Here is a 16,881-nt window from a genome sequence, read left to right as displayed (position 1 = left end):
TTCTCCTTCCTCCTCTGGACCCACGAGCCACAGCCCAGCGCATGATCCTGCACCCCAGCAGCAAGGACTGCCAGGTTCATCGATCCTTGGGGCAAGAGCTACTCAGAGCACAGCACCTCAGCATTACAGCATCACAGCTTCCTATAACCCTACCCAGGCCCTGGATAAAACTCTGTAACACAAGTAAAAAGCATTAGCCAGAGTACAGAACCATAGGTCACATAGAACATAATGATTTACTTAGCTGCACAGGTCAGGACAGTTTTCCAGAGCTCAATAAAAACAGCCACTTTATAAACTTCTGTATGCGTTCCACAAGTCTTTTCACACAGCACTGGGCAAGGTCACATATCCCAATTTGAGAAAGCAGGGACTCCCAAAAGCAAGGGTGCTATTAAAGTATCCTTATTCCCTTTCACCAGTATGAGCAGCACTAGTAATTCATTTAGACTACCCAGGAATCCTTTGGGTTTGCATCTACAGGCAGTCCTCTACAGAATTTTCCCCTTGTAAACACAGTACAAAAACATTTCTTTAGAAAGAGTCACAGTCCCTCCAGCAGTTAATTAAACAGAGCAGCTTTTGCCCATCAGACAAATGCAACACTGCCATCCTCAGGATTACAAGCTGCACGACCACAGCGTGAGTCACGTGCTGTTTGGAAGACTGGATTCTGACAAAGTTCAGTTGGGTTGTCACTGCTGTGTGAAGAACAACCTACAGAGTTTAAAAAAAAAAAACACAAGCCAAAAACCTGAAACTTATGATCCTTGTATGACTGTTCCACTTCCTATGGGTAGAAGACTAGATGTTATTGAAGAGTGTCAGTGTGTTCCTCTAGCTTTTTTTTTTATTAACGCTTTGAACAAATCCTGCTAGTTACTTTCTTTGCCAATACTAAATTCAGCACAGCATTAGATAATTAGATAATAAAAAATACATTGCACAATAAAATCCCATTAAAAGTCTCAGTTAAGCTGAAGATTAAAAGAAAAAGATCTTGTTACATAAACTGCCAAGGGCTGCAGAAAGGACTTGCGCTTATTGTACTCGTGCATATTGGTGTGCAAATGCTAGGATGACATTAACTCCCAGGTCCACTTCACTTCAGCAGAGGAGAGGCAAAAAAGTTGCCCTGATGCCCAAGCTGGGTTGTTGACTTGCTTTTGCTCCCAAATCTAGTTCAAGAGAAGGAGAAAAATATCAGGTTTGGATTTGGGATATAGAGGTCTAACACTTTCCCTTTCCCAGAGGTCATTCACCCAAATTTTACCCACCTCCCAAACAAAGTGTTCCTCTCCCTACCATACGATGACACTCGTTAACCATTATGCAGCTGGCACTACTACTACAGCACTGATTAAGGGAGAGTTGACAGAGTAGTAAATCCAAGCTGCTCCCAGAACTGGGTCCAAAAGTCTATTTTTAGTTCTCCTTGAACACCCAAACAACCTGCAGTCATCCCAACATCTCCATGATAGCACCCCATGGCACTTACTTGGGGGTGGTTTTGCTGAAGGTAGACCGGACCTTCTGGGACAGGGAGCTCGATGATGGCGTCTTGGAGAGCTGCTGTTCCGGAGTAGTGAGAGGTCCAAGCATACTCACTGTCAAAAAAAAGAGGCAGCAAAGTGAGCAACATGAGGACAGCTGAAGTTTTCATTGCCATGCAAGGAACATTAGACATTCCCTAGCATCTGTCAAAAATACTAGACAAATCTGGTATTTCCTGGCATGCTTTTCTTCCATCTTCCTTCATAAAGCATACAGGAATGGCTAGCTCCAACAGTCTCGCAAACAGCTTTGATCAAGGGACATTATTTTTAATACAGCAGCTGCACAGCCAATAGAGCAGCACCCCAGGTGTTACCTTTAACATCTGGAGTCTGTGGAGTGGAGTAGGCATTGACGTTTTCAATTACATGAGCTGGGTCAATGTTTTCTTGCTCCACCATCATCAACTGACTCCAGTAGTCCATAGGCAACAGCAGAAGTCGCTCCACCACCTACAGAGACACCCACGAGTAGCTGATGTTACAAACCAGCACGCAGCTTTGACACATTGACACCAGACAGGCATCACCTCAGCTCCCTCCAGCAATTCATTTGAATTCTTTAAATGGGATACATTCACCCAAGCCAGTCCTTTCTGCTGACCTACCTTGGGCTGCCGTTTAGTGTCTTGCAGAAGCGTCATAGGGTCAGGATCAGGTACCGCATGGGCAACTATTGTGGGGCCAAAGACTTTGGCCAAGTTGGTAATGTCCATTTTAGTCTCCGGGCTCTGAGCCACCCTATATTAAAAATAATTATTAACAGAGAGAGAATGTAGCTTCTCCCCTTCGCTTTTCATACAACTTCCCCTGTCCCACACACACTTCAGCCTCTGAATAAGTGTTTTTTTTTCAAAATGAAGACTATATACTCACAAGCAGTAACAAGAGCCAAGTAGAGAAAGCACCAGTGGCAACATCCCCCTTTCAGAACTACCAGTCCATTTGGACATACCTCTGCAGGTGGATCATGAGGAAAGCTAGGGTGTCCCTATTGGCCTGAGGAAGTTCACCAACTGCTTGGTACATAGCAGCAACACTGTTGTCCTCATCCGAGATTTCTGGGGAAAAAATGTTTAGACCTCAGAAAGCGATCCCAAGGGCACAGCTGTAATATTCCCCTCACAGCAATAGCTAGCCTGAGAAACAAGGAAGCCAGAAACTTCACATGCCATTTGTAATAATTTGGTATCCTGCCCAAGCACTAGAACTTGTTTCTTTCCTCTTGCAAAACAGTACAGTAGAAGAGAGATCTTCCCAGCATATTGCACATCATCAACACAGCTGCAAGTGTGAGGCCTCCACAGAGCACTGAGGTCTGCCAGTGCATGCTAAAGCTAAACCTGCAGCCATCAAGCCTAGGGAAAGAGTTGGAGATGTTATTTAGCAACTCCTTACCTGCAGCTTCCATAAAAGTCTTGTTTAAGCGGAAAGTGAGAAGGGGTTCTTTCAGGCTGCGTAGAAAGTCCTTAAGAAGGCCACAGATAGCATGGATATCATCCACTTTACTGAGCAAAGGAATATTTTTTGCTCTAAGAAACTTCTCTTTCAGTTCCCTCACTGTCTTGTCACAGCCAGATATCCGGTAAAGGCCCGTCTGTTAACAGAAAGCATTGCTTAGAGGCAGAATATCAACTGCACATATAAAGCTGACATTCTTCCACTCCCACTTTCTCTCCACACCTGAGCACTCTACACAGACACTGTTGTTCACTCAGAGTCACCCACTGAGCAGCACTATACACACCATAAATACGAGATGTTTAGATTAACAATTTGTTTCCCTAACACCACAACCCATTTCATTAGCACTGTTTCACACCTCATTTTCATTTTACCTCATGCAGCCCTCGCTGCTCGATCTCATTAACACAGTGCACTATGATGGAAGGGATCATTGGAGGAGTAGAAGGGACGAAGTCCATCAAGGTCCCCTAAGAGGCAGAAGGGAAAAAAAAAATACTCAAGTCTTCAAGACATGGAAAATACTCTCTCAGGAATTCACAGTGAGATCTAGGCTTAAAAAACAAATATTTTCTTCTTCATCAGCCCAGAGAAGAGCAACACTACATCCATCAGCACAATGCTGCAGGATTGCCTACCCAGAGCTGCCATGTTCCCAACTCAACACCCTCCTAACATCGCATCCCTACCACCCACTACCCTGGTTATTGAATGATACATTAGCAAGCTCATTTGCATTTTATTATGCAGCTCTGAGCAACAGGAGCTCTTCTGTAGAAGGCAGACTTGTTGGAGCCTAAGCACATTCTAACTCTAACCAAACATTAGCCTGTTCGTGTTGGCAGCTGTGCTGCCCCAAGCTCACCCTACAGACTTACATCTCCAATTCTCACAGGAGTGCCTGTCAAGGTGGGGATACAGGGAAGAGGGCAGCGGTCGCGACACTCTGGATGAGTGACCACACGGCAATCTCTGCACTTCAGAGAGATTTTTCCAAATTTTACTCTCTTTCCACATGGAACACACGATTCTGGCTTGATAACCTAATGATTCAGAGCATACAGATGGGAAGAGATTAGTGTAGTGTAGTAACTCAGCAGGACTTAAACTGGATAACCATATAGGATAACATATTGCCTGATCCATGCAGGTAACTGGTACAGTTAATATTGACTTGAGATATAATGGCTGCTAGCCTCTTATCAATAGCTTGATATCACACACACACACACACTTAAAAATGGAAGGAAATGCTTTTCCAAGTTCTTCCTGCCTATAGACCTACCGTCTTTGAAACAAATTCATGCAGCCTCACTCCCCCATTGTTCTGCGGGGTGCCAGAGCCATCAGTCTCCGATTTGGATTCCAGCTGCTTACTGCCTATGCTTGACTCGCTGCTCCAAGGCTGCAAAGGACCTGAAAGACAGAAAAGGAAGAGTGTTGACTGAATGGAGTCACCCTCCACCCCACCTAACCTATGCTTTAAAATCAAGTGCATCATAAACCAGAGGCAGCTGCCTAGATCTTCAAGGAGGTAACTATAACATTTCAGGATAGCCTCCAGCCTACTAAGTAGTTGCTTCAGGACTGGAACAAATGGAGACATGACACCTACCACTCTTCCTCCGGCTTCTCAGACTATAAGGCACAGTCTGGATAGTAGAGATAGCTTCAATTGGGCCACCATCATTGGGGACCATGACAGTTGTCTTTGCTACTATGGATTCATTTCCCTGTAATGAAAAAAATATGTGGTTAGTGACAGCAATACTGACAGGACATGGGATTTTCTAGTTTGCTGGCCCTAGAAACAGGTATGCAATATGACCAACTACTATAAATGCACACAAACCTAGCTGGAACCTCCATACCTGGTCCACTGTGGAGCCAATTGATCGAGTTTTCTTCTGAGGACCTGGCGGGCCTTCAATGAACTGCCTGGAAGACCGCTGAAAAGATACCATATATTTTTGTCTATGAAGCAGGTATGCTGTTAACTTGGTGTTATACTAGTTCAGTATAACTAGGAGGACTGAACGATTGCCTGCACACACCACAGACACTTTAAAGTTCTTCCACGGTACCTGTTCTTCATGGCAACTTTAAGGTTGCCATGAAGAATCAGGAGACATCAATGTACTGCTCTTTCAAATCATTTTCCTAGCCAGCTTTATAATCCAATTCAGAAAAGACAGACAGAAAGGAGGAGAGGAAAAAAAAAAGAAAAAGAAAACCACCAAAAAACAGAAGGGCAACTAAGCAAGTCCCAGACTCTTCCCAGCTCTGCTAGTGATGATTTCAGGCTGTCCTTTCCCACCTGTGCCTACTGCATACTACCAGCAGACCAGAGCAAGCACAAGCTCCTTTACAGAATAGAAAAATATTAACTTCCTACATGATTTTGCCCTAATCTGGTTGCTGTTAATAATCTTCAAGTGCTTTCTTGCAAACTCTAGGCCATAACAGAACAAGACAAGCAGAACTCCACTCCAGTCATTTTCAGTAGACAAACAATGACATCAGAATTAACTTTCAATCTAAATCCACACAGCAGGTCTGAATTATAGTAGCAGCACATCCATCTGAAGTTTGATTCTGATTAGTAGCTCAGACATCATTATAGGTGGCTGCGAGATGACAGATGGTGACATTGTGTCAGCTAAGGCTTGAAGGGGAAGAATTGAACATACCCGCTTCTCTCTCCTTTTCAGTCTGACAGCTTTCACCACAGAGGAATCCCAGTCCTGTGGGAAATACACAGCACTGGTTAGCTCAGTGTAAATACCATACAGCCTCTGGCCAGGGCTTTCATTAAGTTTTAGCCAATAGCACACCAGAGAAATGCAAATCAGCTCTACCAGTTTAATACTACAGTAATCTAAACACAAGCAGTCTCTAAAGATTAACCCACACCCCTAAGGTTTTACAGTGGAAGAAAACTTTAGAACTTTGAGTTACATTACCAGTGACTCATCAGTCTTGTCAAAGCTGATGTCTGACAGAATTGAGCCAGATTCATCTATTGTAGACAGCCTAAAAATCAAAAATTAGAAGAAACTTGCATCAGTTTGGCTTTCACTCAGCCATGGTTCCAGAACAATCTTACTGACTCAGAAGAGCTGTATTTCAAACTGGAATAAAAAGTAAAACTCTTGTTGATATGAGTGCAATATGTGTCACAGAGGTACATGACTGGATTGCTATCTGACACTTACGTTGCTCAGACAAAACGCTATTTTTCTTACCTTTTGTTGCCTGAACCCCCTACAGAAACCTGTGGCCTGTTAAGAAAGGCAAGGGCAGACTTCTGTTCTTCACTTAGCTGAATACTCCCGGATGCATCACACATGAGCAGCTCTCGAATCAGTTGTATTTGGCGTTCCTGTAAAGGTAGATAATAGCAGAAGCTGCCACAGGATAAACTGCATTTAATTACTGTACGAACCAATCTCAAGCGTTTGAGATGCCAGACAGGCTCTCAGAACTTGTGTCAATAGACAGCTAATGGCTGCAAAGCCTGTGCTCTGACAAGTAATGGCAGCTCAGCTCCAAACAGCAGCCAGCCACCTTTTTCCAGACCAAAGCAGAAGGCTACTACAAGGACCCAAGCCAATTTGTTGTTGTTGGGTGTGTGTGTCCGTGTGTCGTCCCCCCCCCCCCCAGAAAAAAAGTTATCATGAGTGCCAGTCCTTATTATCCATAGATCAATGCAGTTTAATCACCTTGTCTCCACACTCTAAAGAGCTAACTAGTAATAAAGGAATTACTCACCAGCTTTTCACAGTCCGTTTCAGCTTTTTGCCTTCGTTTGATCTCCACATCCACTTGATTGCGAGCATGTTTCAGCTTCACATCCAAAGCACTACGTTCAGCTTCAGTTTTCATGAGAAGATCTTTGCACCTGCCAAGCTCATGCTCCGTTTTCTGCAATTTTCTCCGATGCTCTTCAAAGTTCTTTGCTAACTGAATAAACTCTGGAGAGAAAACAAACATCTTTAGCTACCCAGGCAAGCAGAGGAGATGCAGCAGCCCTCCTTTCACTGACAGAAGATATCTATTAATATAACCTGCTCTCAACTGAAGAGAAGAGAAGCCAGCCTTTTGGCAAATCCACCTACACTATAGACATTCATGAGATCTTGCAGTTTTTCAGACCAAGTCCTTCATGCCAGTATCAACTAGAAGAGCTAGAACACGAGACCCTATGTGGATGAAGTCAGCTTGCTACAAACAGAACATGGCCCTGCCCAGAAGTTCAGCCTATGACTTCATATATCTCAACAATGAAAAAACCATCAAATCCGACTGCCTGTAGCAGTCTTATTATCCATAACTTCATCAACGGATTCTTCAATATCAGCTAATAATGTTTGTTTGCATGTTTATATTCTTACAGCAAAGACAGGACACCCCACTTCAGAAACAGAACTTACGGTATTCGTTTCCTTCACTTAAAACTTCAGCCTGGCGCATAAGTTGATCATACAGACTCCGTAAGTTCAGCATCGCAGTCTCCATCTCCCTGCCAAGAAACCAGAGCTAAATAAACAGCCCAGCCCTTTCTTCCCACCTCCAAACAGACAACGTGTTACCAGCCCAAAGAAGAGAATCAGCTTCAGAATTACTGATTTTTAGGGCGAGTTTTAGAAGCTGCACGAACAAAAATACATCAAGAGTTATGTTTTATGGAGATATATGCATCTAAATTCTTTCGTAGGGAATGAAGATTCTCACCCCTCCAGTTTACAGATAGCAAAGCCACAGAGAGAGGCAGTATAGCTCCCCATCTTATTGCTTCAAACATTCTCCAGTATACTACAGAGGCTCAGAACCCAAGGCAAGATTAGGGATCCCAAACCACTCTCCTTCTGGAAGGCTGCAGAGCACAGCTCATGCCCTGTCTACAAATAAGTTGGTACTATATAGGCCACTAAAAATCTGCAAGTTTCCAGAGCTTCGTAAGCTAAAAATAGGAGCAACATTCTGGGGAATTTTAATACAGTTTTAAATTTAGCTGCATTTTAAGTTACAGCTCCTACTGCAAATAGCCGTTAAAATTCAGACAGTCAGCGCATTTTCCTCAAACAGTAGCAACAATGGCACAAACAGAAGCAATGAAGAGGAAAGTCTCCAACTCAGCAACACAGAAATTACTTCACTAATGCAAGAGGTTGCTGGGGCACACAGGACAGCCTTGACTAATGAATTAGCACTCGGAGCAGGTGCAGACGTAGTTGGGAGAGGTGCCAGGAGGGAGTACAACACACCAGCTTAACGCTTAGGAGGCCACCGTGGAAAGCTTTGAAGTACTCTATTCGCAATTACGGACTCTACAGACACATAGGTATCCCGGGATTTTCTGTATTCCGTGGACTAGGAGGTGTGGAAGAGCTCTCTGCTGAAAGGCCCTCCTCTGTTCCTTGTAGTCTGCTTAATTCATTGCACGGAGCACTTCTACAGTTTCGTGCCTCAATGACCAGCACCACGATCGTTAGCCCCGCGCCCAACTCCACGGCAGAGGCCGAGGAGGGCGAAGGAACAAGGCCAGCCCGTAAAGCACCCACAGCCGCCCTCCAAAGCGGGAGGCAACGAGGGAAAAGATCTCTGAGGAAACCGGCGCCGGGCCCGCCCAGGGCGCCGGCCTGCGCCGCGCCAGGAAGGCGGCTCCCCTCGGCCGGCGAGGGGGACCCCGCGGCCCGGTACTGGGACCCCGCCGCCTGTGCAAGGCCCGGTACCGGTTACCGGGGCCGGGACCCCCCCGGTTTCCCCTCAGCCACCCTCACGCTTCCCGCGCACTCACCTTGAGCCGCCGGCACGGCGCGAGCTCTGACTCCAACCGCCCAGCCTAACCGCCCCGCACTTCGATTTGAATCCCTGCCACCAGGCCAATCCCAGCGTGATCCCCACCCTCCCCGGCTTCTCATTGGCTCTGCTCACTGGGAGGCTGAAGCCAAGCCGGGCGCCATGTCTGCTGAGGGCGCGGCCTGTCTGCTCCACTCCCTGGCTCGACGCCGGACGGGGGCGGGAACGGCCGGGTCCTGAAGCCGGCCGGGCGCCATCTTTACTGTTGGTCGCTGGCTCCAGCCCGTGTTGCTTAGCGACAGAGCAGGCCGGGGACGCCGGCAGGGCCTAGGCCCCCGGGCCCAAGCGCAGCCATTGGCACCAGAGGGGCTGTTTTGGGGAGAAAAAACTGTTATTAGGCTCAGCCCCTGTTGTGATTTTAAGCAAAGCCATTGGCAGACGGCGCAGGTGGGCCTGAGCCCCCCCCCCCCACTGGTTCTGCAGAGCACCGTAAGGCCCGCGCAAGGTGCTGGATGCAACCCATAGCCGGTTCAGAGCTTTAATACTTGACCGGGAGGCCGTTTATTAAGTGTCGTCACTTGAGAAATATGATGCGTTGACTGATTTTTGTCTTTGAAATGTTGATCGGAGCTGCAGCCGGCAATCCGTCCTGCGTGCCAAAAGGCAAAACCCCATTTCGAGTTGCGTATGAGCCTTCCATTCGCAGACGTTTAATATGCAAACCAATAAAACACAAACCAAAACCCAACAATTACAAGAAGTGAAATCACATAATCATAAAATAACAATGCGTTTTAATCTTTTAAATCTGAAACAAAACAGCGGGTAATTGAAGAATGGATATTAGCAATTAGAAAGCGGAACTAAATGCTTAAAATTGCTAAGTGGAAAAGGGAGTTCGTAGAGCAGATTGCTCTCTAACATCCAGCTGCTGTGTCAGAACTGCTTTATTTAGGTTATATAGTCTGCTTTAACTTAATTAATAATAATTAATTCATAATAGATTGTAAAAAGCCTCAAGGTCTTCTGAAAAGTAAACATTAATGAGGCTTCCTTGAGGAAGTTAGTCAAAATTAGCTACATTTTATAGGGGAACAGAGGCCCAGAAGAGACACAACTCATCCTCGGAGTCAATGGCAAAGCAAGAGAAAGGCACTGACCTTGATATTTGACCTTGTGGCACAGCAAATCATTCAAAAGCCCAATTTGCCCCAGCCTGGAAAACAAGTTGGAAGCTGATGGTTACACCTGGCTCTGCTGAGAGCCGCTTGTGCATGCACATCCCATCCCAGCACTTCTTGCACCCCCATTTCTGAGGAGGTTCAGCTGTTTCCATGTCAGCCCTGGGGCCTCCTGCAGCTCCTGCCTGTAATTAAATCTTCGCAGCTAAGATGTCTCTATTGGCAGATCATATTTATAGGCAGGCGAGTTGTTTTAGTGTCATTCTTAAGAGCTAAGGAGGCTTTTGCTCATAAGCAAATTCTCTTCTCTCTTAAATTGTCATCCGCAATCTTGTGCCAATAAAAAGGCACATTATTTTAGATTATTGCCCCCGTGGTGCTTGTAGTGAGTTACTGTGTTAGGTACTGGGTTTCAGTGTTACGCCAATTAGATTTCTTCCATATGCGTTCAGACGTCGTACTTCCAAATCCACCTCTGAAATGTGATGGGTGGGAGCTCCAAAGGCATCAGGAACTGAGTACCCCCAAAAAGCTTCCCAGAAACTCCCTTGCTTGCTGGTATGATGTGGACATAGCAAATGGGACATGTCCTACAGCACATGCCACTTGCTCGGTCCCAGCCCCACTCCCTAAAACCTTTGTAGAGTTTTTCTTTCCTCCTGACTGATGCATGATGAGAGCAGAGAGGTCAGAAGCACCTTTCATATATAGCTTTATTTCAAGGGAGAAGAAAAGGCAAAAGGATTGAGGGCCTTTTCAGGAGCTGCTTTATTGCAAAGTAATTATATTCTCTTTTGTTTGTGTCAGGGAGGGGAGGGAGAAGCCTTGAAATGTCTCATCTGGGAAACCGTTAATAGAATTTATGCTAATTTGATGATTCCGGCGATTACTGGCGGAAGCACTTCACATTTTCAGGCAGCAGAAATTCTCCTCCAGTTCCTCCTGCAGTCTCGCTCTGTTTGGTCTTTAGCCCGATCGCCTTCTCCAGCTGCCGGAGACTCCTTTGCTGGGAAGCGCTTCCAGACCCCATGATGTGACTGGGATTTTTGCTTATGACAATGCCGATGGGCTCACTGGTGACCCCGTGCCTTGATCTTTTGGGGCAGGATGCAAAGAAGTCTGACCCGGTGCCTCGCTGTGCCAGCAAGCAGCCCTGCAATAATGAACCTTTCCCTCCCAGCCTCATCCTCTGGTGGAGCTTTGCAAACACAAATCTCTCTGCCCGGCTCCTGCCTAATTTACTCCAGAATTGCAAACCCATTTGTGCAGCTTTGTGCTCAGGGGAAATCTTTATTAAGTTTCTTTTAATCCAAAACCAGTTAGAGCATGATAGTCTTCATGAAGAGTCATTAAAAAAAAAAAAAGGGGGGTGCGGGGAGAAAGCGGAACTAGAAACTTTTAACACAGCAACCTTTCTCCAGGGGAAAAAAAGCAGAAAAAATTATCTTAGGTGCATTTCACTTGCTGCGTTAATACGGCACAGGTTTCAAAAAGGAATGACTCAGTAGCATGAGGAAAATACCCAGCAGGCTGAGCAGGGAGGGCAGCCTGGCTTTAGCCAGAGGAAGCTGGACATTTTGGGGAATTAATTTCTAATTTCTCACGCCTGGCCCGAGGCGCAGGCCGGCAGATGGCATCACGCTCATGCCGTTGGGTGGGAGATGTGGGGCCTCAGCCATCGCTCGTCTGTGCAAAATATTGCTCGGCGCATCGCCCGTGCAGTCTGCAAGGAGGGTGCCAAAGGAGCCGGGTTTGTGCCCTTGGTCCGAACGATGAACCAGGTGTATCTGTGATCTCCTGCCTGAGTGAACTCGGGATAATTCCTCCAGCGGTGGCTCGCATTGAGGTAAAGAGCACTTGGATGGGATCAGCCAAACCTGTCTGCTGCAACATGCGGTCCACCCTCTCTGCTCCTCGTAACGAAACAGAGCATTAATGTCAGCAGAGAAGCCACGGCCTTATCCTGAACTCGTTAAAAAACAATGGGAGTCTCTATTGCCTTCATCTGGCTTTTAATGAATGACCTCTTGTCGCCGGGAGCTGCGTGCAGTGACAAAGGACCTTTGTGGGCTGATATTTATGATTTCATTTAAGCCAGGGAGTAAGCTAAGGGAGAGGGCTGGAAAATAAGAGCTGAGCTGATGTTTCCTGCTTTAAACTCAAGGGATCTTTATCTAGTTTTTGTATTAATACAGTTGTCATCTCTTAAATATTTGAGCAACTCGCAGCCGTGAACGCTCCCGCGCTGGAAGGACGCACAGGTCATGCTCGGTGGCAGGGCGGGGAATGACTCCGGCTCTCCTGAGCCCCACACGTTCCTTCGGGCCCTCACACCGGGGCGGTGGGAAGGTTTTGCATTTTCCTAGTGCCCCCCCCAAAACTGTACACACATCAAGCACGCCGAGCCCTGCTGTGAGAGCCCACAACCTGCTTGCGGGGGGCTGGCGTGCAGCCCCGGGCAGAGTGCAGCCACCAGGTCCGAACAGCCCTCCCCGCTCCAGCAACTTGCCAACGCTGATAAATTTTTGCCTTTTCCTTCGGCAGGCCTCGGCGGCGGATTAAGCAGCTGGGAGTCTGGAGTGAGAGTGCGTCCCCTCTCCTTTGCCATGCAAACAGAGAAAATTAATCTTCCAGCTTCCTCTGATATTTGGGCTGAATTACAAGCTGGGAGCGGAGATAAAGCACGGGCGAAAGGAAGGTACAGGTACAGCGGAGAGCTGGGCTGCCTGGCACAGGCCTTTGTCCGTGCAGATAACGGCTCTCCTCCTTGTGTCATGCATAATTCACCAGCATTGCCTCCCTCCGTCCCGGTCATCCCTCTCTCCGCTTTCAGTGCTCCTCTTCCACAGAAACTGGAAGCCTCCTTGTCCAAGCGAGCCCGTGAGCGCTGGCCGCGCGTGTGTGTGCAGAAGCACACTCGTGCGTGGGGAGCAAGTACGTGTACGCATCCGGAGACCCAGTAGCAACATGCACAACTCAGCTGCAGCGTAGCTCTCTTTGCAGGTTTGCCCTGGGACGTAGGTAAGGGGAGGTTGTCCCCTCTACCTGGAGGGTGAGAGAGCTGGGGTACAACACTGCCGCAGACTGTGCTGGGACGAGCCACCGGTGTCCTGCACGCAGCCCAGCAATACCCGACACCAATCCAGCTAAACCAAACCAGCACATCAACTTCTGCAAGGGCCTAGGGTGTAATTTCGTATGCCCGTCACATTTCAGCTTCGCTAACCACGCTATCTCCCTAAATCCCTCTGATGTTATAGTTGGATAGAGGTTACATCCTTTGGGATACCAACCCCAGCATTAACAGACACCAACTGCATTTTATTTGGTCGATCATCCAGCAGCTTCTCTGTACCGCTCTTGACAGAACTGTGCCACCCGGAGCAGAAAAGCCATGGAGGTTTTCCATTGCCGCCGAGAGTTTCTTTCCCAGAACAAAGCAGAAATAACCCCGGTCACTCCCAGCCAAACAGTGAACATAGACACCTGCTTAATTATTTTTGCTTTGTAAATGAAAGCAGTGTCGTGAGTTTAATAACCACTGCTTGGGAGTAATTGGGGCGATTATTGTATGGCCCAGGGGGAAAATTGCAGCTTGTTATCTCCAGGGAGTAGCATTAGGATCCAGCAGATAATCAGAACGTTATTTGTTGCACTGTAGATGACATCTCTTATGGATTTAGAAGTGATAGTGATCAAACTGTGTTGTCAGAGCCACCCCCAAACTGGGGAATCCAGGGACCTGTAAGCTAAATAGCATCTGAAGCTGCCCGGGACAGCTGTTCTTCCAGCAGGACAGCACGAATAACGGACATACATGCTGTATTTGAGCTCAAAACACTTCCAGATCTGAGTATCACTCATCTCTTTTTTAATTTGATCTTCTCATAGGAGAGATGACACTCAGAATGCTGCATGAGAGGATGCAAAGAGGGGATATCAGGTCTTAACAGATGCCGCCAACGAGATCTATACTCAGCGATAAGGTTGTTAGAGACCTTCTCTCCTCCGTTTCTCCCTCCCCACACCAATCAATAGCCTTTGCCTGTCCTCTCGTCTACAGCAGCCCTGAAATTTGAGGCTCAGTCAGGAGCAACGCTCACACACTGCTGCAGCATCAGGACCTTTGCCTGCATGGTCTCACGGAGACCATCAGCGCTGGGCATCCTCCCCGTGCATGCCACGATCGCTCCCCATTGCACAGCTCGGCAGCTCCCATCAGTGTTGTGCGCTCTGTAAGACATTTGTGCACCGTCAGGTAGCAGCTTTCAGCTCCTGGAGGGTTTCTGAGCTGGGGGAGCCAGTTCCAGCAAACCCAGACGGGGTGAGTGGGCAAGATGCAGCACAGCTCCCGCTGATGCCTCCCAAACACTAGCCCTTCTCTTGGCACCCCAAACTGTGCTCATCCAGCCTTGATGCAGGGGCGGGAAGAGGATTTTTAGGGAGGCTAAGCCCAGCCAGAGCCTCTGGTGCTCTCTCTTTTGTAGGTTTACTGCACAGGAGTGTCCCCAAATCCTGGTTTGGGCACTGCTCCCAGGGACGGGCTCGTGGATGACATGACAGCACCTCGGCACCCGCACGACACCAGCGAAGAGGATCCTGCCAGGCCCAGCAGAGTGCTAAGCCAAGGCAGGCTCTGCTATCGATCCCCTAATCAATGACAGTTCAAGGCCTGGAAATGACAGCGCCTTTTCTTAGTCCTCAATTCCCACCCGAGGCTGGGCACAGGGAGGAGGGAGCTCGCTCAGAGGTTTAGCAATAATCCGAAGCAGGAGCAGAGACGGGAAGATTGTCTTTTGCAGCAGGTGGGTTGTTTAACAAATTGGACACATAACGAGACAAAAGGCACAGAGGAAGGAGATCTGGCGGGACTGGACCTTTATCTCCGGCACGTTGGCAGCCAAATCTTTGTGCAATATTTATCAAGGGTGAGCGGGCAGGAGAATTGGCAGTCGATGCATAAGTGAGGAATTAAAGCCACTGCCATCCTTATCTCCCAGGCAGATATGCAAGGGGAGGGGTGGACGGGAACTGCGAGCCAGCCCAGGGCAATCGAGTTTGAAACCATTTGTGGATTTAACAAGTCCAAACTTTATTAGCTCAGCTGATGGGGAGCAGAGCAGAAGCACCAAGGAGGGCAAACCAGCATATCCGCATCCTCTGGCTGCCAGAGCTGAGCACGCTGCCTCCAGGCAGGTATTTCGGCTGGAACGTCCCTCACATCACTGGGCAGGCACTGAACGGCCGGGCAGGCATGGCAAAGCTACCCCAAAGGCACCAGGTAAGGGGTCAGCGGTCTTTCAAGCCCAGTTAAAATTCACTTTTAAACTGGGGAGTTTAGGAGCTGCTACACTTTCTCCCCTAATTTTGCTCAGCAGTGAGACAAAGGCAAAAGATGCTCTGCCCTCAGGTGTATTCATATTTTCCACAGTCAGAGCCACAGCTGTCTTGTGGAGAGCAGGCACCGCTTGGCACTTCGCAGCCACCCCATGAATATGCCCCACGAGACACGGCCAGGAAAACCGCAGGGGAAGGGATGGATACAACCTCGATAATATCTGCAGAGCTCCAAGTCGGTCCGCCGAGGGTTTTTGCAGGTGAGCCATCCCCAGGGAGGGCAGCTCAGCTCCTGCAGCGGCCAGCCGGGTCCCCTGGCCCCTCCGGCACGCGCGGCTCCTGCAGCTGGGGATGGCGAGCGAAGGGCTGCTTCGTCTCCATGATCCCCTGGGAATCCCCAGCATTCACATAACGTGCTGGTAATTAACTCATTTATTGGCTTTGCTTTTGCTGAGATTGCATGTTCAAGATGGGCTCCATCTGCTCCTTGCATGGGCTTGGCTGCTGGGGGTGGGTAGCAAACCCCCCCGTTTATAATGAGAGAAACGTGTCATTTCTGTAAACTGGGGACAGCGATAAGGCCGTGCCGGGGACCAGCAGCAGCCCTTCGACAACGGCTGCCGGTCCAGGCTGCCCAACTCCACCAGCCCTTTCACCCCACACCAAACTCCTGCAGTCAGCCTCCTCCCCCAGGCACCCACCAGCCCCAAACCTGGCTCCGCCGGGGCCACCACAGCCATCGGCTTCATTATATTGTTTTAGGGGATTTGCATCTCTCCTTTTAATTTCTCTTCAAGGCAAATAAGAGCGCAAGAAGCCAAGCGGGACCTCATTTTTGGAGATGCTGGACTGCTGCGTGTCAGGCGGCTGCTGGAGCATATAGTGCTATATTCCCTCCCTGCACAACACAATTCCTCCTAGAGAAATGGGACACAAACACCAAGGACCAGCAATACCAGAGTAACTCCCAGCTACAGCCCTTCCCAGGCAGGTTCCCCCTTTGGCCCTGATGTGGTTCCCATAAATCCTCCCCAGGTTATTCCAGCCGCTGTCACAGAGCTGTAGCAGCAAATCTCAGCTTAGCTCCAAGCAAAGCAGCGCAGGTCCCCCAGCACCCATCTGCACCGCCTTTGTCTCCTCAGCCTTTGAGCGGTGCTTTTCCTCCTCTCTGCTGCAAAGAAACGCATTAGTTGCAACATTGCTTTAATTTGTTTGCCAGCTTTCAGAGAGCGGAGAGGCTCCCTGCTCCCATCGGTGCTGTTTGGAGGATGTTTGCACGCCGGCAGTGTTAACCCTTTGGCTCCTGCGCGATCGCTGGGGCTGCTGGAGCGCATTTGCACGCCCAAGACGCGTGAGAGCTGCCTTCTCCATCAGGGCTCCACGGTGCTCGGGCCCACAGCGAGCGTGTGCTGCTGGCCCGACCTGGCACTCACCAGATGGGGGGATCCATTTCCCCTTCCAGCTATCCTCAGCGTTTCCTTAATGAGATGAGTTTTGTTGTGACCACAACCGGTGTCAGAGGGAATAAAAGAGAATGCGATCTG

At 48.4% G+C, this 16,881-nt stretch overlaps 1 protein-coding gene across 2 annotated transcripts; it reads right to left on the bottom strand.

Moving 5' to 3' along the window:
- Positions 1 to 217: 217 nt before the first annotated feature.
- On the bottom strand, positions 218 to 10,193 carry RACGAP1 (Rac GTPase activating protein 1). 2 transcript variants are annotated; one of them, XM_030037213.1, is made up of 18 exons: positions 9,980 to 10,193; positions 8,955 to 9,512; positions 7,451 to 7,539; positions 6,789 to 6,991; positions 6,263 to 6,399; positions 5,981 to 6,050; positions 5,708 to 5,761; positions 4,889 to 4,966; positions 4,633 to 4,750; positions 4,303 to 4,433; positions 3,896 to 4,060; positions 3,392 to 3,487; positions 2,952 to 3,150; positions 2,509 to 2,614; positions 2,162 to 2,294; positions 1,871 to 2,006; positions 1,499 to 1,607; positions 218 to 1,178 (listed from the first exon to the last, which is right to left on the bottom strand). In XM_030037213.1, exons 2-18 carry the CDS (start codon positions 9,074 to 9,076, stop codon positions 1,103 to 1,105), a joined length of 2,022 nt encoding a protein of 673 aa, XP_029893073.1. In that variant the 5' UTR covers positions 9,077 to 9,512; positions 9,980 to 10,193; the 3' UTR covers positions 218 to 1,102. The 2 variants fall into 2 exon arrangements, with proteins under 2 accessions (XP_029893073.1, XP_029893074.1); XM_030037214.1 differs by lacking the exon at positions 9,980 to 10,193 and having other exon boundaries at positions 8,818 to 8,997.
- Between the last annotated feature and the right edge of the window lie 6,688 nt (positions 10,194 to 16,881).

The sequence above is a fragment of the Aquila chrysaetos genome, chromosome 15 (assembly GCF_900496995.4).
Source record: "Aquila chrysaetos chrysaetos chromosome 15, bAquChr1.4, whole genome shotgun sequence".
Taxonomy (NCBI): domain Eukaryota; kingdom Metazoa; phylum Chordata; class Aves; order Accipitriformes; family Accipitridae; genus Aquila; species Aquila chrysaetos.
The sequence above is the reverse complement of the archived record's forward strand: the minus strand, read 5'-3'. Positions and strand labels throughout refer to the sequence as shown.